General features: G+C 48.5%; 1 protein-coding gene across 14 annotated transcripts in view; it reads left to right on the plus strand.

The window, feature by feature from the left end:
- The first annotated feature begins 6,511 nt into the window (after positions 1-6,511).
- The window catches only part of PIGQ (phosphatidylinositol glycan anchor biosynthesis class Q), a 38,472-nt gene continuing 21,329 nt past the window's right edge, over positions 6,512-23,654 (plus strand). For 6 of the 14 annotated variants that reach the window (XR_012777570.1, XR_012777569.1, XR_012777571.1 and 3 more), the window contains exons 1-5: positions 7,087-7,645; positions 10,332-10,373; positions 10,941-11,641; positions 16,892-17,023; positions 18,192-18,312. Coding sequence is in view for 11 of the 14 variants with exons in the window: in XM_075514773.1 (XP_075370888.1) it covers positions 10,332-10,373; positions 10,941-11,641; positions 16,892-17,023; positions 18,192-18,312 (996 nt within the window). In the remaining 3 variants the exon portion in view is untranslated. Of the gene's footprint in view, positions 6,561-6,607; positions 6,833-7,084; positions 7,646-10,331; positions 10,382-10,940; positions 11,642-16,891; positions 17,024-18,191; positions 18,313-23,654 lie in introns of those variants that run through there. The other 8 variants (XM_075514782.1, XM_075514783.1, XM_075514774.1 and 5 more) reach the window with 7 other exon arrangements.

The raw sequence follows: 23,654 nt of genomic DNA on the forward strand, positions 1-23,654 counted from the left end.
CCCAGCGTCCCCGCCCCGAGCCCCTGCGTGTCCCCAGCTGGGCACTGCGGGCCCTTCGGGGACAGTGGGGGAGCACAGCCGGGACGAGGGCTCTGCTCAGGCTGGAGATCATGTTTTCTGGGTGTGCAAGCTCCGGCTTCCCACCGAAAGCTCTCGCGCAGTCCTGGGACACCGCTTTCTGTTACACACACACACACACACATGCACACATGGTAAATTGCATCTTTTCGATAATTAGTGCCAATCATCCCCCCGGTTGTTAGGACAGACGGAGCCGCCTGGTGTCTGCGCAAAGAAACGACAAGCCCGTGTCCAGCCCCAGCCAGCCGGACACCGGCCTGCGCCCCGCTTCATCCCCGCAACCGCCCGCTCCTGCTCTCAGCAAACCATCGCAGCCCTCGGCCAAAACCTCCCCATGCTGACGGTGGCCCGGAGCAGGCTGGGGACTGCTGGGACCCTCAGGGCTGGAGTGCTCCGGCATCCGCATGGACCTGAGCTACAGGAGAGTTTCGTTGCACCACAACAATTAACCCTCCACAGAGGCCATCCATGTCCCCTGACCCTCTCCTCAGAAATGGAGGTGTGGTCCGTAGGGAAGATACATATCCAGGGAAATATTGTCAGTGGATGGGTTTGGGTTTTTTTCCACAAGTCTGTGAGTAGGTAGCAATGACATTGGCTTGTCCCGTGGGATCTCCTGCCCACACGCATAATGCCAGGCAGGTGCCGTGCCCACCTCCCTGGGCTTGCACATTTCTTGTGGACACTCCAGCAAGGGCTGCTTGCCCTGGCCCAGGGGAGGAAAAGCCTCAAGGGGAGAAGTTCACCACTAATGCCTGCAAGTAACATGCTCCAGGAAAGCCTGAACTGGACCCAAACTCTCTTCCTCCTGGTCCATCTCCAGCGCCAGCAGCCAGACCATGCCCCCGTCCTTGAACCCTGCAGCTCTCGGTGTCGGCATGGGCATGGGCTGTGCCAGGGCCCTGCCATGACACAGGCATCTCCTGGGGTCCGGGGGTGGCTTTCAAACAGGTTGTGACAGAGCCACGGTCCTGGAAAGGTGAACGGGAGCCCCAGGGCCAGGCTGTGTTTGTTTATCCTGGTGATGGAGCACACAACAGCGAAACAAAAGGTCAGACCCCGTTGCCCTGGGAGATGGTTTTTGAAGCTGCCTACCGTCCTGCTGGGGCTTGGATGGAGCGGCCGGGCGCTTGTCATGTCAAGTTATTTTTGTGATTTTGGCTGGTAATAGGTCTGAAGCAGCCTCCCGGACGCCGTGAGCTTTGGGCTCGCTGATACAGGACCAGAAGGGCCCTAAACACACTGAGAGAGGAGCACCCAGCCCCGGGGCCTCGGAGTCAGATCCCTGTCCTGCAGCTCCTGCAGCCAGCTGGACACCAACCCATGTCCTTCATCTGAAAGGCCAGGCACATGCGGCTCCTCCAAGCATCCCAAAAGGTGGGGGGAGTCTGATCCACACTTCATTTACCTTCGGCCCATCTGAGGAATGAACAGACATAAACTTCTTCAAGCCTTGGCCAGGTTTAAGGCGGATGCTTTGAGCTCACTGCTGGCCAGCAGTGACCAGCCCCTTGCAGGCTGGTCCCGGCTGACTCTGCTTTTACTCCCTGACCCTCTTTGCTTGAGCTGAACCGATAAACACCACTGTCAACTCCAAACATGACCTTGCCCGTTTGGGGGGGGAGCCAGGGTTGAGCAGTGCGGAGATGGAGAGCAGGGCTGTGCCCAGGAGCCCCAGCTGATCTGCCTCTTCCATCACCGGACCTCAAAGCCTGACATGGCAAAAATCACCAGTCTCCTTTTTGTGAGTGGGGAGGCTGAGGCACGCAACCACACAACGCCCAGGCTGGGAGCACAGAGGGAGCCAGCGAAGAAGCAGTGAGACAAGCCAGGAGCGCTGATTCAAGGCGTGAGAGTATCCCTGTCCCCCCCCAGCAGCTGCGTCTCATGCTATGGGTCAGGTGCAGCATATCAGTGCCTTTGCCTCTACATAAAAGCCTCAAATTGCCCCTGCAGCTGGACACCTTGGGGCTTTTCCTCCTTCTGCCAGGAGCAGGTAGATGGGACGTAGCCTGATTCTGGAGGAAAGGCACCTTCTCTCTGGGCATGAGACCAGCAGGGAATAAAAACTGCGCATATCAGCCCTTGTCTCACTGCTTCTGGTTGTCAGCACAAGGAGCTTTTGTGTTTACCCAGACTCAAGGGCAATTGCCCGTCACTAACAACACAATATCCCTCAGCCCCACTGCCCGGAGCTTGGCGAGGAAGCAGGACAGAGCCGGTGGGAGGGCAGTGCTGCCAGCGAAGGACAAGCAGCCCCTAGGACGTCAGGACAGAGGTACAAGATCTGTTGAGCTGGGCTCGTGGTCACATGTGTGGTCGTTGGCCTGAGCTGTGCTGGGGACAGCATCAGGGCCCTCTTTCCGGGCTTAGACCTGTGATTGAGCGGCTCAGGCTTGGCTCGGGACACACCATGAAGGGTCTGATGGCAGCTTTGGGTGCCCAGCGCCCGGGAAGTGAGGTGAATGCTCCTGGTGCTGGGTGTGTGGTGGCTGGCACATTGGCTCCCTGGTGGCAACTCACTTTCCCTATCTGTAAAATCCAGTTTCTTGTATTTTGAACTCTGTCCAGCTCTGAAGGAGGATCCCAACAAGCAGTCAGAGGCAGGTAGTGGAGGGCTTGCTACCACTGAGCAGGTCTCTGCTGACGGAGACACAAAGCACAACCACTTTGGGGAAGAAGGTGGCAAAGCTGTTCCCAGGCCCCAAAACCAGCAGAAATTGGATTCCCTCTGTATTTGCACTCATCCCCACCGTCGTGTATTTGCTCTTGATAGCTCTGCAAGTATCCAGGGGATGATTTTTAGACAATTGCCGGTATTTGTGTATGGGAAGGACAATTTGCACCCAGTGTGCCTTAGTGCAGCGCAGCTTCCTTCAGCTGTGGTTTGAGGAAGCGTTACCTTTGCAGGCAGTATAGAGCACGTGATACCAGGCAATCATGGGACAGAGGGCAATAAAGATGGAGCGGTGGCTTGCAAACAACTCAGAACAGCCAAGTGTGGCCATTATAATATTACTTATCACATTTAAAGCAAAGTCAACTTCTGCCTTTCCAGGAACTTTAATGAGGCCACGTTTCTCTTACCAGCTCCTGGCTGGGTGCTACAAGCCGTGCTCCAGCCAGCCCCTGGAGAGCACACAGCAGAGCTGGGCTGTCATCTCTGCCTTTTGGGGGACTCACTCCTTATGGTTTTAAAACAGAGGGAGAGCGGGCAAAGAGAAATTGGTTCTCATGGTGGCTCTCGCATCTGAAAGAATTGTGTAGGTTGAATGTGTCCTTCAAAGCAGTACCTCCCTTCTTCCTGATAAGTTGTTGGCTGTTTCAGGAATAACTTAATTTATTTGGATGGGGAGGGGGCTGCCCTTAGCAAAGACACGGGCTGGCCAAGTGGGACATCTGACCCATGTGGGAGTGGAGGAATAGTCATCCTCAGTGTCTCAAGTGTTACCATGGACTGAGCATGGTTTGGAGAGATGAGGCTTACAGAAAATAGGGTTAAAAAGTGTTAAAGGCCTGAGAGAAGCCGCTAATCTCAGGAACTGGAGAGGTGGAGATCCCATTCAATGTGCTCACACACCTGGTTCTCCTTTACACATAAACTCTCTGGCACCAGCCAAGCTGTCATTGAAGGCAATGGACCTTTTTGGCTGGTTCCTCCAGCTGCAGATCCAGCTTGCTGACTCTCTCATTTTTGTGCCATGGTCCCTCTTTGTCTTTATATCCTGAGCACGTAAGTAGCTGCAGGGCTATGATCTGGTCTCTGTTGCACCAGAGTGAATCCAGACTAGCACCAATACCTTGACCCTGGGTAGACAGCAAGCACCTGAGCTCAGAGCATGTCCCCAGAGATGGCAGCAGGCAGGGACAGTAACGGTCCTAACTGCTTTCCCCAAACAGGGACGAGAGACTTGCCATGGACTACACTCTGGAGACCAGCCAGCAAAAGGAGAAGCTTCTGAAAACCATCTACACCCTCCAGCTGAAGTCAATCGCTACGCTCCAGACAGCCAGCCCGCTGCTGAGCAGTCAGCGTGGCATGGGCATGGTGACACAGCACCAAGTCCACCAGCTGGTGGACAAGACCAAAAGCCTGTGCAGAGATCTGGACAACATTAAGAACCTCCTCCACTATTGCCAGGACGACCTGGTCCGGCGGATCCCCAATCCCACCGGCAGCTGCTATGGGGTAGTAAGTGGAATCCATTGCTCCCTGGATGGCTCCATCTATGTGACAGCCGAGAGTGCTCCTTGGGTCCACGTCCTCAGCAGCATGGGCCAAACGCTGCGGTCCCTGCCCTGCCAGCAAATGGGGAAGGAAAGCGGCACTTTCTTGCCAGAAGATGTGACTGTCACTCGGACAGGAATGGTGGCTGTCACTGACATGATGAATGGAGCCATCTGGGTCTTCAACCCTCACACCAGCCTCTCCAAGGGAGAATGGATAAAGATCAGAAAGATTGGTTCCCCCAGGGGTATTGGAGTGGACTCCATGGGCAAGATCTTGGTAGCAGAGTATACACAAGGCCAAGTCCACAGCTTTGCTCTGGACCATGCCTTCAAGACACTCAATATCCACTCAGTCCCCAACCTGCAGGGACCTCGCTATGTCAGTCCAGCACCCAATGGAGGCTTTGTGGTAAGCGAGGAGTGCGGAGACGTCAAGGTCTTCACGAGCAGCCGTAAGCTCCTCTGTTCCCTCAGCAGCAAATACGGACACCGGTTTGGCAACCCAGCTGGGGTCTGCGTTGACGTGGATGGCAGCATCCTGGTGGCAGACGAGCAGCGCCACACGGTCCACTTGTTCCCAGAGCATGGGGCTCCCATCTGCCTGGTGTCTGCAGGGCTGCGGAGGCCCGCTGGTGTGGCTTGCTCCTCCTTCGGGCACCTTTTTGTGGCAGATGCAGGGGAGAACTGTGTCAAAGTCTTTAAGTACCATGTGAGGCCCCCGTTCAGCCCCACCAACCCTGGGGTGCCATGTGGTGACCCCAGCCTAACACCCAGGAGGGGAGTGGGGCTGGTTCCACTGCAACCCCACTGAGCTTTGGGTCTGTTGGTGGGTCACGAGCTCCACTGCTCCCATAGCCGGGCATTGTCCCCATGCTCGACAGCCTTATTGGCCTCCAGATGGCAGAAGCAAGGACTGGACCAGCTCTGAGTTTCTTGGACCCACCAGAGTAGCTAAAGGAGGACTGAGCTGCTCGGAACTGGCCATGCATTGGTGCCTTGGCAAACTTGTTATCACCACACCCTTGAATCCTTGTGTGTTTTTGAAAGATAATTATTTCTCTTCCCCACACACCGTTTTTATGTGGCCATGGTTCCACCTTCCTGATGCCAGAGTATGACTGGAGGGGTAAGGCCAGGCCAGAGCTGGCAGCCATAGTCTATCTGGCACGCTGGGTTTGCAGCAGACTTCAGAACGGTAAAATGAATGTAACCCATTCTGTGCTGCATTCCTGACCTCTACAGGGAAGCAACAACTACTGCACGGAGCAAATTGCATATGGGCACGTAGAATTGCTCACATCAAGCCACATCCTGGGGCTGAGCCTGCCCTGCTGTCCTGTTCTCCCCGCGGAGAGGAGGGCTCAGGGAGCCACAGCCACTGTCTTTATCAGCAGAGGCCAGGGGAAGGCGGGCAGGGTGTGGTGGCAGAGGGAAGGGCGTTTTCCTCTCCCTCCCCTCCAGCCCTCAGCACAGGCACTGAGCAGCATGACTCCTCGGCCTCTGCTGATGTCCAAGACCCGAGTCCAGTCACTACCTCTCATCCCAAACGAACCCCTGAGAGGACCCTTTCTCCTCCCTGGCCTGGAACAAGCGCTAAAGACGATGGACACCCTGTGGTGCCCTCCCAGACCCCCTCTCCCTGCAGAGCGAGGCAGCCCCAGGAGCCAGCCTGGCAGCAGGGAGGGAGGCTGCATGGCTTGCAGGAACAGGGATGAGCCTGTCCCATCCCCTCCCTTCACGTGAGCTCCCAGAAAACCAGTCTTCCCCCACCTTATTTCCAATTCTGTGGCACCCAACAAAAAAAACCCAAAACCTTTTCTCTAGCCCGCCCCTGTGGGGCCTGTGCCCTCGCCTCCGCACCCGCTCTCCCTTTCCATGTGGGACCTCCTCAAGCTGCCCAGCATCCGCCCGAGCTCGGCTGCACCCTCACGGCCCCGACCCGCTGCTGGGTGACAGGAGGGAAGCTCCGGGGCGCTTGCATCTGCACCCGCGGGCCTCTGCCCGGCCAGGAGCCTGCTGAGGCGGTGGGGATGGGGGACAACGGGGTCCCGTGGGGAAAGGCGAGCCCCGGGCCTTTGGGGATGGGGAACAACGGGGTCCCACAAGGAAAGGCGACTCCCTGGCCTTGCCCCACGCCCGGGGGCTGGCGTGTCTGAGGGCTGGGCGAGCTGGCGTTCCTTATCGGCCAGCTCAGCCGGCGGCCCCGCGGAAAGGCGCTGGGGCGAGCCTCTGGGGAGCGGCGCTGCCGGGTAAGCCGAGGCAGACCTCGCCGCGGCAGCTCCGGGCCCGTGAGCTGCTCCGGGCCCTCTCCAGGCTTAAAAACCAGGGGGAAAGGGGAGTTGGGCGGGGAAGAGCGCCGGGCCAGCAGGGCGGGAGAGGAGCACCGGCAGCCCCGCAGCGCGGGCGGAACGCGGGAGCCCGGTTCCCGGCGCCGGCCGGGCCCGCCGCCGTGCACAGCCCGGCGCCAGCGGCGTCTCCGAGCAACCGGCGCCCGGAAGCGGCCGGCGTGGCGGAGCGGGCGGTAGGCGGCGGCGGCGGGCGGCGGCGGGGGGAGCGGGGCGCGCAGGCCTGCCCGGCCGCGGGGTTCTGCCCGGCCCCGCCTGCCCTCAGCGGCCCGGCCCCGGGGCTCCCTCCCCGCCGAGGCCTGGCTGGGGGTTTCAGCCCTTACCGGCTGCTTCAGCGCGGGAGTAGCCTGGGCCGGGGGCGGCAGCGCAGGGTCCCGAGGGCGTTGTGGGGGCAGCCCGAGGGCAAGGGGGTGGTGATTGAATCTGCCTTGGACTTGAACGAGGGGTGTCGGGGAGGAGGCATTTCATTGCTGCTGTCTCTCGGCCCAGCCGTGCCCTAAGATCCCATTTAAAAACGGTAAAAAACTGGATGAGCAAGAAGTCGGTGGACTTTGCAGGAGAGAGCCGTGCTCCTGCTCCCCCGGGACAGCCGTGGCCAGCTTGTCAGTGCTTTCTGTATCCCCGGGCCTGGTGGCTCTGAACCCCATGGAAAGACCTCGGGATGCTCAGGCGTGGGTCTGCCCAGCGGGCAGCACCCCTTGGCAGGGCTGGTGGCGACGGGGCAGCCCGCGTGGTGAGACCGGGGCCGTGTCCCGCTGCTTGCCTTTGCTTTTCCATCTAAAATTCTGAAATGAATCAGTCCTGGGGCCCTTTCTTCATTTGTTGGTTGCGTTGATGCATTTTAGGTGGTGCCCATTGTTGGTTTTGCTGCGCCCGAGATCGTTGCGTTGATGCTGTGTGGCATCTCAGGGAAAAGCTGGGGCCTTCCGGCAGGAATGAGCAGATCTGGAAGACCTTAGGCACTTCATGAACGTGGACTAAGCATATTGGTAGGATATTTCTGTTAAAATTAGCAGCAGTGAAACAGTTGACTGTGATGACATTTAAAATGTCAACTTTAGATGTCAAACAGTCTGTTGAAATGAATAAGGTAGGATGCACAACCAGCCATGGATTTGGGAATACAAACGCTGCCGCCTGAGCTCCCAGGCTGGCTCCCTGGTTACTACTGTATGCCGCGTTAACATATGAATAGTTGATAGTTTTCAGCTATCGAGATATTTTGTACAGCCTGAAAATTGTATCAGTCTCCTCTCTGCCATATCTGCAGCAGCCGAAGGGCAGATGATGTGCTTAGGTATTATTTAACCTGAGCTATAGCCAAAGTAGTTAGCTGCATAAAACTAAGTTAATTTAAAAGGTTGGGGAAGGTGTAAGAGGAAAAACTCACAAACTAGAGAAGATAAGGATGAGAAATGTTTCTTCTCCCTGAGAAGTTTTCCCTGATGACTGTGGCTATCTTTAAAAAAAAATCTCAGTGAAAAATAAATGTTTGAATTAAGAGTCAGTTGATAATTCTTCTCTGAAATGTCCAATGGATGGACAAACCTTTAAGAAGGACAGCTGTGCAGAGACACGGGAAGTCTCTTGTAGCGATACTCTCAAACAACTGTGACATCTCTTGAGGAAAAAGAAGAATAAAAATTCAACTTTAAAAAGTTATCTGTCCAATATTACTGGTGGTAGCTTTGGTAATTAAAATAGAAATACTGAAAAGCCCCATTCAGTTACTTATTTTCTTCATTTTTCTCTGGGTTCTTTAAAATATCGAGCTCAATTTCAGTTTTTAGAGTATTCAGTTATTGGTAAACTTCGCTTGTAAGGTTTTCGTACTGCGATATAGCTAAATTATCACTCAAGCTAAATGTATATTATTTTAAATAATTTCTGAGCATATGTGTGTATGTACATTCCCGACATGTTCAATCTGTTATTTTTCCTTTCAGAGCCCCTGTATTGATATAATTTATTTCTTTTTTCCTGGGAATATGTCTGTGGGTCTTATTAAAAAAAAAAAAAAAAGAAAATTCTTTTTCAAACCTAAAGCTAAATCATGAAGCAAATCTCATCTCACCTGATAATGTTTCTTTACAATTTGAGATAGGCAAGGAGGTAGGAGAGGTGGTGCAGGGGAGACCATTTTGGCTGGTATCCTTGGACAAACTACAGTCTTTCTAAAAGAAAAGCAAAATGTAGGGGATGGTGTTTATTTCATTTTTTTTTAAGGGTCAATCTAATTAATTGTGTCTGTTAGGTGATTTTCACCAAGGCTTCCTGTGTGTGTCAGGGACAACTCTTCAGATAGGATATGTGTTCTTTGTTGCGTTGGTGGTCTTCCAAAAAAACCCCACCAAAAAATAATGAAGTCTTAGCTATTTCAATAGAAGTGAAAAGAAGCGTGGATGTCTTGGTTTTCAGTCCATTTGAGTCTAATAGTCATTAAGCTTTGGTGAAAGATGATGTTTTTCAATTGTACTACAAGTCTTTGGTGTTTCCCATGCCTGGTGTCCTGCACCCTTACTGTCTCAGGGTGTCACATCTGCCATTTTTCTACCCTTCCTTTGAAACATCTTTCTGCTTCCCTTCCCCTTCTGCTGGAGGCTTCCAGCCCTTTGGGGGAACACATAATATTTGAGGTTCTTCTGAGATCCTGCTTCCTCACAGACTCCGCTTCTCCGAGGTTATCTTTCTGGTCAAGGAGGGAGAGGTGGAAGTCCCTCTGTGGCCTCCAAATCTCGCCGTGGGCTGGAGGGTCTGTGAGGCAGCGAGGGACGGTGCTCACTGCCCTCAGCACCTGTGAATGCTGTCTGCTTCCAGCAGCATGCTGCAAACAAAGTCCCTCATGAGCACCTTGCGCCTGTTTGAGGGGAAGTCTCGGGGTGTGCTTTGCGGTTTTGCAGTAGAAGGGAAAATTCAGGCCTGGGAAAAAAAACGTTACTCCTTGCAAACACAGCAACTCTGGTGCTTTTCCCATCGGAGGAGCGAGCCGTGCATCAAGGAAACTTCACCTTGCTGCCTCGAGGGGCTGACAGCTCATCCGTGAGCAGACATTTCGTACTGCTGTACTTGGCAGGGCTGTGGGGCTGGGAGTAGGTTAATCACTCGCCTTTGCTGCTTCCCCATTGCTGCCTCCATGCCATAGCAAATTGCCAGGTGCTGAGATTTACTAGATCAATTGTCCTGTATTAAAAAGAGAGAAAACCAAAAACACCAGGGACCTCCACGTTGCGCATCCTCTCTATGTGTTATAAATACACTCTGTGTTCCTCTTTCCGATTGACTGGGTCCCTCGCAGAGGAGCCAGCCTCGGGGGCCTGCGGAGTTTTCACATCTCTAACAAAGCACTGAAGGACGGGAAAGGACAACAGGCGCCGGATGCCGACTGTTCTGCGCCAGCGCCCTCCTTACTGCAATTATATTTCTGTTAGAATCCTCCACCTTATTTAAAGAGACATTGTCAACTGCCTCAAAGCTCCTTTTTGTAAAAGTTTACAAAGCCATTGAGATGTTTTCTTAATGACATGAAGAAAAATGTTGTAGATAAAGAACACTGATAAAGCAGAGGTGCTTCTCCTTTTTTAGGATCTTGTATGTAATGAATTAAAACTGCTATGTAAACTTCCATCAGTTAATGACTATAGTCCCTTTTGACAAAATTATCATCTCTGTTTCCAGATGAGGCAAGGGAGAGAAGAGGAGATGAGTGATCTGACCAAGGTTGTTCAGTGAGTTTTTTGCAGAGCACAGCTCTGGGTTCCTAGATGACGAAGGAGGTTCTGAAATTATCTGGCTTTATAGAATAAACCAATATTTGATTGTCGGTAATAGGAGGAGATATTCCCCAGAGGCATTATGGTGTGGTATGATGTAGTCCTTTCTCTAGGAAGTACTCGGGCGTATCCAGTGTCAGATCCAAGATCCAAGACTGGATGGATTCCTGATCTTGGCCGGTCCTACAGGCTGTGCCTCTCAGCATACCATTGTGAAACACTGCTCCAGGACTGGGAAAAGGGCTTTGCTGAGAAACTCCAGGCTCGCCACCCCTCACTTCAAAGACTGCAGATTATCAGGAACCTCCTAAACACTTCTCTTATTTGAAATCCCTGTTGGCTGTCACTACTGTTTTATTAGTCTAGTTCATTATCTAGTTTCAGTGCAGAGGCGAATGGTTGGACTTAGTGTTTTAAAACTTGACTGGGCCTCGTCACCAGTGACTTTGGTCAGCTCAAATTTTCCTTGCATTTAATCACCATTCTCAAGTTTTATTTCTGTGTTTATTGGCAGGAGTACTGTTCTTCCAAGATCGTTGCCATGGTACTTAAGGTCTTCTTTCCGTCATGCTGCTCCTCGGCAGAAAGTGGCATTTTGATCGGCCGCTGGATCTCCGAACAGAACTCTGCTGTTATCCTTGCCGTGGTCCATTTCCCTTTTATTCCTGTCCAGGTGAAGCAGTATCTCAGTGAAGTCCAACGGGTGACTAAAGTCAGTGTTTCTGTGCTTGGCTCATGGAGCAACAGCAAACAGGAGAAAGAAGAGAGTCTGAGTGAGTTCTTAGAAGACCTTGGGACAATATTTTCCCATGAGCCATGGATTCAGATAAGCAAAGAAGGAGACAGCAAATTCTGGAGCTGTTCTACCCTTCAGAAACACTGTAACAACCCTAAGGAGGAAGAAATCATCTTGGTATACTATGACCAGCGCAAAGTCATGCTTTCCCATCTACATCCCCCTTTGGACACAGCTACCTCCACTGACCACAAGGCAGACGATGCTTCAAAGCTCTCTGCTATCTTTGACACAGTTGCGAAGAGCAAGGTACTGTTCATGACGGACAGATACGACGATGGGCCCATCAAGTTGACCCACTGGCAGTCGGATGGTGTTGAAGCTAGTATCATCGTAGAGCTGATGAAGCAGGCCTCTGTGCCTGCGTGCATGCTGCTGACATTCCTGGTTTCACTTGTCTCTGGGATCTGCAGGAGCAGGTAAGTGATGCAACATTGGCCAGCTTATGTTTTGCATGGAAATGTAGTTCATGTTTAGGCATTTTCAGGGTTCCTGCTCAACCCCAGTGAGAAATACAGTTGATACAAAACCGTTCTGTTGGAAACAGGCTGCCTCAGAGCTGCTGTTAATGTTTGGGGAGCTCCATTGAAAACACAAGGCTAAAGGCTCCCTCAAATACGGCAGAGCTCTTCAAGGAGTGGGGAGGTTTTCTGGGGATGCACTGATCTCCGCATTTGCAGCAGGGGTAGCTCAGCCCCACTTCAGTTTCATCACAGCTGAAACATTGGGTTTTCAGCTATTCCGTGGCTGACAGAATGAGATGAGGATCTCCTTAATGGCTCGATAGCTGCTACTCCCTATTCCCTGTTTGCTATGGATCCCTCCACAGCTGTGAAACATCAGCAAATAGTGTGTCTAAAATCCGTCGTCTCTAACAGACGGTGGTGCTGCAACTTTGGCACCTTATAGCAGGTTACAGGGAATGCTGGTCTACATGAATCCTTGGTGAAATCCCATTGTCACGACCATGAAACTGAATAGGATGCTTCAAACGTAACGCGTGGCAAGTGCTTGCACTGAAGAGGAATTCTGAGCGGATTTGAAGGGGAGAAGCTTCTGCATATAAAACTTAGTAACACATCTGGTCAGCCTGCCTAGAGAGGTTGTGCCAGAGAGGGGAGTGGAGTTCAGGTTCCAAGCTGCAAGGGGACACTTTGATTGATGAAATTTGGATAACAGCTACTACTGTATTCATGGATAAATCTTCTCAAGTACAGCCTAAGGGTATGGGGAACGGAGTCTTTTAACAGATTTCCAGTTGTATGATACTGTAATAAAAAAATTACAGCGAAACTCTTCATATGCAAAGATTTTCTGAACAGTTGGGTTACACATCTTGGTACACAAAGAGAAAACTGTCCGTTTTTGGGCTACTTTATTGGAAGAGGTCTAGGGTCAAACCCAAACCTGTTTTAATCAAGGACCACTGGTTCCTGGGACTGCTCTGTAGACACTGACTATGCATTAATGGTTGTTAACAGTAACAAAGTTAATGGTTGTTAATGGTAACTAAGTCAGAACTTTGTGGTTGGGTAGAAGATTGGGAGTCAGCTCTGAAGGTCCTTTTTCTGGCTGTCTGTGGACTGTGTGCGACTACCAACAAACAGGATGATCCTCTTCTGCATAGGCACTTGGTCTCAAGGTCAGACTTGCCCGCCTTGATTGGTGCTAGGACTCAGACCAGGCTTAGAGTCAGGTTAAGCCCAAGCCTTGCAGGTCTCCAGAAGGCCACAGTCTAAGCATAACTTGGGAGCTCGAGCTCAGTCTGGCAGGTTGGGGACAGATAGCTGCTACCCAGCTTATTAAGAGCTCTTCTGATTTCAGCTTTTCCTAAGCCCAGTACGGACGTTTTGAGCCAGAGCAGCAGCCAGGCTAGCAGCCAGCTGTACGTACCAGCAGGCAGAATGCGAGGCTTGCTGTGTGTAAACCTAGGCTGAACTTGTTCTTAACCTTGGGAGGTAAATACAGGTTTCTTTCTGCTTTGTTTATTCACCCATAGTATCAGCATTATATTTACTTATCTTGCGGGTGTTTTAAAACATCAGCCTTGGAGAACAGAGATTAGTACCTAGCTTTATAACAAACCTCCTGCTTGACCTTCTAAGTCATTTAATGTAATTTTGTTCAATTTAGCATGTGATGTGTGGTACAACCTCCTTTGTGCCAAAATACACAAGGCAGGGAGGGTTCAAGATGTCATGTGCAGGTGTCCTTCTAGTCCCCTCCTCCCTGTGCTGGGACAGGACATCCCATAAAATAAGGTCTACGAGGTTTTTGCTCCATCTGGTCACAGGACGTCTGTCTTTCCCAGGTTTTTGTCATGTTGAGGGATAGTCAGCTTTGAAAAGCTAAAGAAAGAGATCAGTGATGTCCTCTCGGGCTGCGGAGGCTTGAGGCTTTTTTGGATATGCCACTGCTGTGTATTTGTGCCGGGGAAGCAGGGCAGCAGCGCTAGAAATGTCCGAAAGTGAGCGCTGACATCCATGCAAGCTTATCCGGAGCACTCGAGTCCTGTACATCTCAAATTAAGGCACTTCTTCAGCACCACCTCGTGCCAAGGGGTGGCCACTGCAATTCTCTCTTCAGAGGGACTTGTGTGCAGGATTTCCATTACCGCTGAAGGTCTCTAGTGTGCTGTTGGGGACATCAGGATAATTTAGTATTGAGGCAATAAAGTCTGTGTGCTCCTTTTCAAAAAAGTCCGTTTACAAACACCATGACTTCTGATTCCTCATCCAGAAGGGAGGAACTGTTCCTGCAGTTTCTAGCAAGGAGCAAAAAGGCAGCTGGGGGTTCTGGTTAATGGATCTTTAATATTTGCATGTGATCCAGATTTGGAAAGATTGCTTTTCATCTGATACCTGAAAAATCCATTCTCACTCTTGGAAAAAAAATTGAATTGGAAAATCAAGATTTACTCATGCAGGCTATGTTAATTTATTGCTAAAATTCCTTATATTTGGAAATACCCCAAAGATCTCCTGCTACTTAAATAATGCAATGACACAATGTCACTGGTTGGTTTTTTGGTGGTTTTTTTTTTTTTTTTTTTAAATTTGGTTGGTTTTCCATTGCACTTCTGAAAATCATTCTATATACTGTGTGGTAAACAAGCGGGAGCATTTCTGGCAATGCATAGTCGATATGCATAGGGGTAGGAGACCACGCAAGAAATATTTTTGGCTTTCTTCCTCAGTGCTCCTAGAGATGAGAGTTACCGTAGCACATCTTGCAACTATTATATTGAGCTTTTTGCAGTATGTTTGTATTTTTATTTAAACAAGTATGTGTATGTATTTACTTTCCAAAGAAAGTATGTAAGTGGAATATAGGTTGTCCTCTTGATGTTAAGTGAAAAGAAAAGAGAGTCAGTCATAGTACAGACAAGCACAGACCTCTGACGTGTCTTTTGGGCCCATCCTGTTCAGTCAAGGAGATGCGTTTACCCGTTGCAGGCTGCAGTGAGTGCACGTGTTGGGGGGTGCTCCTGGGGATGAGGCTGCTTTGAAAATCATTCTCACTTGTGCAAGACATTCCTCAGGCAGAAGAGAGCAGCAGCCTGTCCTTTCCTTTGACCAGGGGCATCTGGTCGGTGGGTGACCCACAAGGTAGCTGCCTCTGGCTTGGGGAGTTGTGGAGCAGCAATGGATGGTAAGAGACACGCGACGCTGGGAGAGGATGGGGACGCTGTCAGCCCAGTGAGTGTTTAGCACAGGGCCCCAGAGTCGTTGCTTTCTACTTGAACTGAGATGGTCTGGCAGCTGTTGGCCTGACCAGTAATTTTTCACCTCCAGTCGTCTGTACATAACCACACAGGTAGAGCATTTCTCCTTCCCCTTTCTTTGCATTTCAAGTGCAATTCTCTGCTCTAGCAGAGGTTTGCCACGGCAGAATTTGTAAGCACTGGGCTAGGATATAATTGGAAGAGAAAACTCTTCTGCACTTGTGCCTCGGTGAATCTGCGAACCCAGGTCTTTGAGATCAGCGGCCAGTGCAGTCGCCCCCCGTGTCGCCCTCCCCTGCACGGCACTCTTTCCTCCGCCACTTTAGATACCACCTCCTGACAAGTCAGCTGAAGAACAGTGCATTCATTTGTCTCTAAGGTGGGAGGCTGTAACGACGAGCTGAGTAACTCGGAGGCCTCAAATTAAGAAGAATGATTCACAGTACACTGCATGTATTTCAAAACCAATGTGTGTGAAATTTGAATGGGGAGGGTGAAGGGGGGACTTCAGCACTCCGTTTTTTAAGCTGACAAACCTTGCACGAAGGATGGTTGAAAGGGCTCAGGAGGATGGGGGAAGGAAGGGGATAGCAACCACAATGAACTGAGCAGGATTCTGAACGAGCCATACCCTTGTGATTTGTGTAAAATGTATAAATAGCAGCTGGAGCCCCAGTCTACCCATCCTGCGTTTTATCCTGGCCAGTCCGAAAGGCACTCTGCTGCTGGCTGACAGGCTGAAGTCCTCCAGGTGAAATCCAGGGAAGGCATGCACATGTTGCAGGGACATCTCCAGGCCGCTCTCACTAATGATCCAAACAGCTGTACAATTTCAAAAGCAAAGCAGGATACCAGGAATAATTTTAGTGTTTGGAATGAATGTAAACTGAAGGAATATGCCAAAGCAGTGAGAGAGAGTAGGTGAAGAAAGCGACTAAAAGTGAACATAGATTCCTGGACCCTTAATAAGAAACAGTGAAACACTGTGAAAATAGTGAAACAACCATTGTGTACAGGAAAGAAGTGATCCAGATTATGTCCACATCAGAATTTATTCCCCACACCAAACATGGGGCTTTGTGTTGCTATACCGCTACTGTACGTTCTTTGACCGGCCTGCGTCCAGTGGTGTCATTTTAGACTACACAAATCACCATCATTCCTTTCTTTATAGGTTGTGTGGTAATAAAAGTAACTCCCAAAAATAATTGAGCATCATTTAGTGCTTTTCTTCTGAGTCATAGAAAAAGAACCGTGTGAATATTTCCTCCCCTACAAGCCTAATGTGCATGTTAACTTTGAAACCTAATTAAATGCTAAATGTCATGTTATCTACATAGTGCTGGTCACCCTTGGCAAGGCAGTGCAGAGAAGATAGAAATGAAGACCCTGAGAAAGGAATTTGGAAGTAATAAAGAAGAAAAGGATCAAGTGGAAGAAAAAGAAAAGAGGGACAGAAACTGCAGGGAGAACACAGCTGTTCATTATACCAAGCTCACACTAGACAGAGACTTGTGGGCAGTAGTACTGGGATTTGTGAAGCAGTTGCACCATGTTGTGTTGTTGCGCTTTACATGCAACTGCCTCGACTCCAGTCTCCTGGAGACTTAGAGCAGTGTGCGATCCCAGTGCGGTATTCCAAAGCACAGGGCGGAATCAGGATTGCGTTCTGGCTTCCTCGGGAGAGCAAGACACTTGGTTTTACAGAATGGAAATGAGAGGTTGGGTTGTCTGCTTTAGGTGTCTTGATGTGGAAAGGCTGCCTTAATTCTGTTAACCTTTAAGAGAGTAGTTAACATCTAATATTCTTTAATTATGATATGTTGACACCATCTCTGGTTGTACAACCTTAGCTTTACACTGAATGTTTTGCATGGAGTTTGTATGCTGTACAGCTTGCTGTATGGCAAAAGCAAAAGAGGACATTGCTGTGGTGTTTCTGCAGGGTGCTGACGTTTTGGCCTCTGTCTTTCTTATGGAGCAAACTCTCAACTTGTGAGCAGCTGGGACATCGCCTGCAGCACCTCCAGGTCATCAGCAGCAACAAGAAGGCTCAAACCCAGACTCAACTAATGAGGTATGGAGTACGCATAAAGTCATGCATGTCCTTGCTCTAGCCCTGTCTCCTCTGGGGAACCCAAAACATGGATCCTGTGCCCGCACAGCACTACAGGGTCCTCACTGCACGATGTCATGGTGCCTTCCTTGCTCTACTCCCTGCTAGTTTGCAGATCTTTACTCTGCTCTCTGTTTATATTAATTATGCCTTTTGCCAGATATACGCCTTTTTCCCTAGCCTGGGAAAGGCAACTGGGATATTGCCCACGGAAAGCTTGTACTGCACCCATGTGTGTAGTGCTTTGTTATCACTACTCCCACAAGCTCATTGCTTTCACATATGCTGCTGTTAACCAAAAACTGCAATCAGTATTGAGTGGCACTTTCCATAAGAGCAGAACAGTTTAAATGGTCCCCTCTTTCACCCACTCTTTTGGGGAATCTTTCTTGCAGTAACTGCAGACCAGAGACTCCAACAACAGTAACAAAGTCAGTGTAACAGAAGAAGCAAACATGCAGCACAGTGAGTGGAACAGGGAGAGGCAGAGATCACAGAAAACTATTGAATGCCCTATGGCCATGACACAGCGAGTCTTGTTCTGTGTGGTTCTCTGATCCTGCAGTAACAGACTCCCAGGGAACACTTAAAATAGATTAGCAGATTTGAAGGCCAAAAGTAACTGTGATTGTTTAATCTGATTTCCCAAATAACTCAGGTCATAGAATTTCATTTAGAAACTCTAGCAGTTCAGGGGGCAGTTCAGCAGCCCTTCTGGGTATGTTTGTGTACCCAGAAACACTATTTATTACACTGACCAGTGGTTCAACTAAAGTATACCTCTTGGAAAGCCATCTGATCTCAAGGTGGATACTCCAAGGGCTGGTGCCCTTAGTATTGGTAAATCCCCCCTTTGTCTAACATTCCTCTTTGTAGCTTCAATCCCACTCCCCTTACTAAGAAAGGTTTTGTGGTGTGGCAGGCTCCAAGTGGCTCCATGTTTGGCCACAGAAGTAGCAGCACACCAGTGAAAGTCAAAAGATCTCTACACCGTGCCTCTTCAGTAAATTGTCCTGGTGTCCCTGGGACATTAAAGATGCTATGTAAGTGAAGCTGACAGTTGTCATTGAAACATTAAACACTGTCCTTCCTTTTGCTCTAACGCTGTTTCTCTTTATCCTGCGTGCAGGAAAGCCAACATCTTTGTCTCTCTGCTGATTGATGTGGCTCTGGGGATACTGCTGATGTCTTGGCTGTACAGAAAGAACCGAATTGGTCACCTTGCTGACACGCTCATCCCCATGGCTGATGTAAGTCTGGCCAAAGCTGTTTCTCTTTCACCTGCTGTGGGTACTGACCAGCTCTTGATGCCTCGGGTAGTTGTAAAGAGGCAATGCCTTACGCACAAGGGTTTCAGGGAGAGTCCTGTCTGAAGTCATGCAAATTGGGTCTCCTCAAGAACAGTGAAATCTTCAAATCAAGCCTGCAGGGGCTGCTCAAAAGGAACACAGCTCTGCTTTGCATGTGCAGGGAATAGTAATAAAGATGTTTACCGGAGGGCTGCTCCGGCTCCTACAGTAACAATTATGGCTTGGACAGAGCTCTGCAGCTGCAGGTTGAGTGGTTATTGAGCCAGAATACTTTTATTCTGGAGTCAAGAGGAAGCGTCCTCAAGTTGTTGCTATATGGGGCGTTGGGGGAAAAAAAGCAAGCTGTAACCTGAGTTGAATCTGATAAACTGCTGAAAAGTCAAACTTGATAAGCAGTGCAGCTGTGCTTGTGAAGAGCAACTTCATGGGGAAATCCAAAGGCGTTAGCTAGTCAGGATACAAACACCTGAAATCCTGTCTAAGAGCTCTGGTGTACAGATGGTAAACTAGGAAAACTTGCTGTGTCCTGTGATTTTTCTCAAACGTTACTCCTCTTGCCCACTAAGATCCCTCAACATCAGCATAAATTAATGAAGAACAAGTATGACTCATACTATCCTGCTTTTCTGGTGGTTCATTTTAGGTGCAGTACTCCAATATATCTGTTTAGTGGCAGTAAGGAACATATAATGTACTTCAGAGGCTGGGGACCAGACCACTAATCTGATGTTAGCTCCGTTTTAAGAGCTTCTGTGTCTTGGGAATACATGTGCAGCCAACGTTCATGCAGCTGCACAGCCTAATCCTTTCCCTGCCTGCTTTCCTTTCATTTCTGGGAGAGAAGGTGGATCTTTCCATTAGTTTCTTTCTAGCAGCTAGAGAACGTCTTCTCTTTGCTCTTTCTCCAGCTTCTTGGTTGGGATGAATTTTATTCTGATTAGAGAATTCTAGCAGCAATTTATTTTTCCTACTTCTCCTGTCTTTCTTGGGAAGAGCTCCTGGTTCCCTTGATGATGATCTGCTTGGTCCATGTCTAACCTTTTAATTGTTACAGGCCATAGGTCTCTGATCAATCTTGTGCATGCTGTGCTTTCAGAAAGTGTGTATGGAGTGTCCAGCATAGCTGTGTATCATTATTATTGCTATTTTTTTTATCTTTCATAGTCAAACTTTTAAAGATTGCTGCAGACACTATTCAGCAGCAATAGTAGGGTAGAAAGGACCACAATTCTTGCAATACACGTGCTCTTGTATTTGAGCTATACACTAAAAATATTTTTCTAAGTCTTATTCCTAAGTCTTTTCCCTTTACAGCTATTTCAGCTGGAGAAGTTTAAGTTCTCTAGAGCTCTCCCTATGGGATTGCTGTAAGTGTCCAGCTCTCGGAAATCTGATTTCTTAACGAGTCTGCAAGGAAGTGGCTTTTGGCTGCGTTCCTGTTTGCACAGGTGGCTCCAGGAGGGGTTCCATCTGCCCAGTGTCTTTGGCAGATGGATGCTCTCTGTGCTGAAGGTGTATCTGATCCCAGCACCTGTCCTGGATAGGCTTGCTTGTGAGAGTTGCTCCTTCGTTCGTCTTCCAGTAATTTAGCTCATCTGTCACTCAACTTATGCACCATAGTGTCGGTTATTTTCACCACGTCTCCTACATGTGTGGACTTCATTACCTTGGTATCAGGAAGAGCTGTTTACTTGCTTTCCTGGAAGTGTTAACTCCTCCTTGTGTGGGTGGCTTCGTAGTCAGTTGGTGCCTTTCTTCTCTGCAATATCTCCAAACTTATCAATTCAGGCCACTTACAACTCTTCTTACTTTCCAGCTTTACTTTCTTCTTTCAAGCGTATGAGATTGTGGACGTAAAATCATCTGGAGTCCTTTTACTGCCTTCGGTGGGCATTGATTTATATGCATTATGTGCAGGCCTTAAAAAATGCAGATCTGAGTGATCTCAAAATATACCAATGACTTCAGCATTTGGCGTGCAAGCCAGCACCACTTCTTTTCCAGTATGACAGCAAAATCTCCCCTTAGCCATTCAGCAGTAGGTTTCCTCTTTGCTGCTGAGTGTCCGTCTGGTACGCATTATTCCCATCACTTGGGCTTTCTCAAGTGCTTATGTGTTGCCAAGTTCAGTAACGCAAACTTTCCCATGTGCAGAATGACTTACTTTCCCTTTCCTAATGCTCCTTGCTATTCTGCTTCTGGTATGTCCCCCAGATCTGATAATGACATTGACCTTACATCTCCGTATCTGTTAGTAAATAGAACATTATATATGTTATAATAGAATTATTATATATTATAAGGTTATATACATCACCTTATTTTAACCTTATTGATTTGATTGATTTTAATATTGACAAACTAACCTTACATAATGTATAACCTTATTGGTTTGATTTATTGATTTTAATACTGACAAAGCCATAGCTGTGTGGGGGCTGGATGCAGTGCTTATGTTTTTTCCTAGCAAACATCTCTCTGGAATGAAGCAGATGCAGGTAGGTTATTTTAGCTCTCGACAACTGCCAGGGTCACAAGCTCAGCCTGCTGATGTGAGGATCAAGCAATGCTCCCTAGCCATCATTCTTCATCCCCTGATATAATGGTTCTCAAATCAGCACTTAGCTAGCAGTTGTTGATGATGCACAAGACATCATTGACTGCAGCTCCCACTTTCACAGCTTGATGAGCTGCGCTGTGCTGACTGTAATAACAAGTTGCTTTTGTCAGTAAATGAGGCAGATGTGATTCAGAGACACCTAGGGAGTAACTGGCGAGTAGCTGTATGCAATATGAAGGACTGATTTTTGGAACAGCCTTTCAAATCCAAGAATGGAAAACGTGAATAATCTTCTCTCTGTAGGTGCCCTCACAATTCCTACCCTCCTTCTTCCTCTTGCTCCCACCAGGCTTCCCAATGGTTGTCCTTGGTTTTGCCTTCCACAAGGCAGCCTTCTTTCTTAAAAAGAACTTCTTATAAACCATCTTCTTTCTTTTTCTCCTTCATCTCTTTCATCCTTGCTGATGTCTCTTTTTCTTAAGCTGTAATCTCTTTGAAACAGTTAAATATTTATCATCGATCATGCCTCCAAAAATGTTACGGGGGCTTAGAGATAATTGGATGTAAGTTCCTATTCTGTCATGTTCTGCTAATCCATAAACAAAGCAAGCAGAGAGGACACTTCGTGGAAAATATTCTTAGATGGTAATTTGTAAAATAGTATAACTTAGAGCCCCAAACGCCTGCAACAGACACAGGGCAAATGTGTCTGGTTGGGAGTGCTTTGGCTCTGCTTGCTCTGACTTGCACTAGATGCTGCACTCAGGAAGTTTGCACTGTGCTTCCCGGTGCCCACGATGCCCACCCGCAGTGTGCTGTGTGTCCTTCTCCGTCGATGTCACGTCACCGTTAGACCCGCTGCATATGGGGACTAGAAAGAAGAGCATGACAGTAAAGCAAATATTACCACAGTGATCTCATCTAAACCATGTTAGCTTTAGTCTCCAGTTTGGTAATGTCCCTACACCCCTTTATGAAACACTTCCAATTCACTGTATCTTATTTATTAATACTGGCCGCATTCAGTATTCCTGACTGCAACAGGAGAATTGGACTCCCAGTCACCTTTTCTGATGCTGCTTGCTATTGATCAGTCCTAAAATATCTGGCTGGAAAACAGCCTGCAAGGTTATGCCTTAGGACTATGTTTTGAAATGCCTTGCCCAGCTAAATAACAGCAAGCTAGGGCACCTTCCCAGAACTACGTGCCCCTGTCAGAATTTAGTAGCACCTCTGGGACTGGCAGCCTCCAGAAGTATTCAGTGGTGAAAAACAGCCTTGCTGAAGGACTGCTTTCAAGCATTTAAATATTTCATTAAAATGCCAAAATGCTTTTTCTAAGTTACCAATCCAACACTTTAAATATTAAAACCAGTCTATTTATAAAGTAGCTAACACTTCTCAGCCACAGAGGTAAGATCCATGGGTTCAAATCAGTTCTGACTTGCAGTGAGATATTTTAAGGGACAGAGGGAAAATTAATGAAATAACAAGGCATTTCTTTTGGATAAGTTGAAGATGGAGCTCTTAATTTTGCCACTGCACTAAAAGTAAATGTTTACCAAAAGTAAATGTTTACAAACTCATTTTGCAAGGATCCTGTTGGTTAATAAATAAAATGGAATCATTCCTTGGAAGTCATTTTTTCTTAGGGAAATTATCCATATGAATGATGGGGAAAGTAGGCTACAGTGCATCAGCTTCAGGTAGCATGTCTTGATTCTTCTGCACGTGCACAATTTGCAGTGCAATTCACATGCATGGACTTGACTTATAGGTGGGATTTTCAGAGGTAGAAGGCTTTTACTTCCGATCTCTGTTCATGCGGGACAGTGTGAGAGGTCACTTCTTCCAGGTATGTTCCCCACGTGATTGCTGGAGGTTACCGCTCTCAGCTGCCTCAATTCACAGCCTGGTAAATGGACTTCACCACTGATTGCAGCTTAGGTGAGTAGGTCAGGTGCAAACTGCTGAGGAGCAGAGCCACCCCATCTTCTGCCCTGCTGACTGCAAGGGAGACCTCCGGCAGAGTAGTGGGGTGGAGAGAGGAAAAACAGTAAATAACATCAGCCTGGGATTGAATCACCAGAAATTGTGAGTCAAAGCCCTCAGTGATTTGGGGACGAGCTCCATTAGGCTTTTTTTTCAATGATTCACAGGGCTTCTTTTTTACTGGGATGCCATGGGTATCTCTCCATGAAGCCTGCAGAGAGACACGATAGTGGTAGGCAAGATCAGTGCTATACAGCACGGTTAATCTTGCCTAATACACCACAGAGTATCAAGAAAGTTTGTTTATGTATGAAATACATTTCTATAATTGTGTTTTCTACCCTGCTGTAAACACATATAGGTTACTTGTTTGTAAAAATTCACTTTTTTCAGTGCACGCATGAGTGCACTGCCATCTTGCCCCTTTTAAAATCCTGACAGCCTTCCCCATAGTTAGGTTACTTGCTCAGTTCTGACTTTTTCAGTTGACTGTCCAAAGAAGTCACTTTGTGCACCAGCATTTGCCATCTATTTCAAGAACTTTTATTACACCAAAAAATCATACTGTGCAAGTCTATGATGGCCATGAGCAAACACTAGGTTTGTGTTCCCAGCCCTGTTCCATGTTTAAGCAGTTCAGCTTCCTCTCTGCTATTACGTTTGGGTTCAGTAAAGAGTCATTTGCCAATAAAGGTGCATTTCTGATTTAGCTAGTTGTCTGTAGAATAGT

Source organism: Mycteria americana, chromosome 12 (assembly GCF_035582795.1).
Source record: "Mycteria americana isolate JAX WOST 10 ecotype Jacksonville Zoo and Gardens chromosome 12, USCA_MyAme_1.0, whole genome shotgun sequence".
NCBI lineage: Eukaryota > Metazoa > Chordata > Aves > Ciconiiformes > Ciconiidae > Mycteria > Mycteria americana.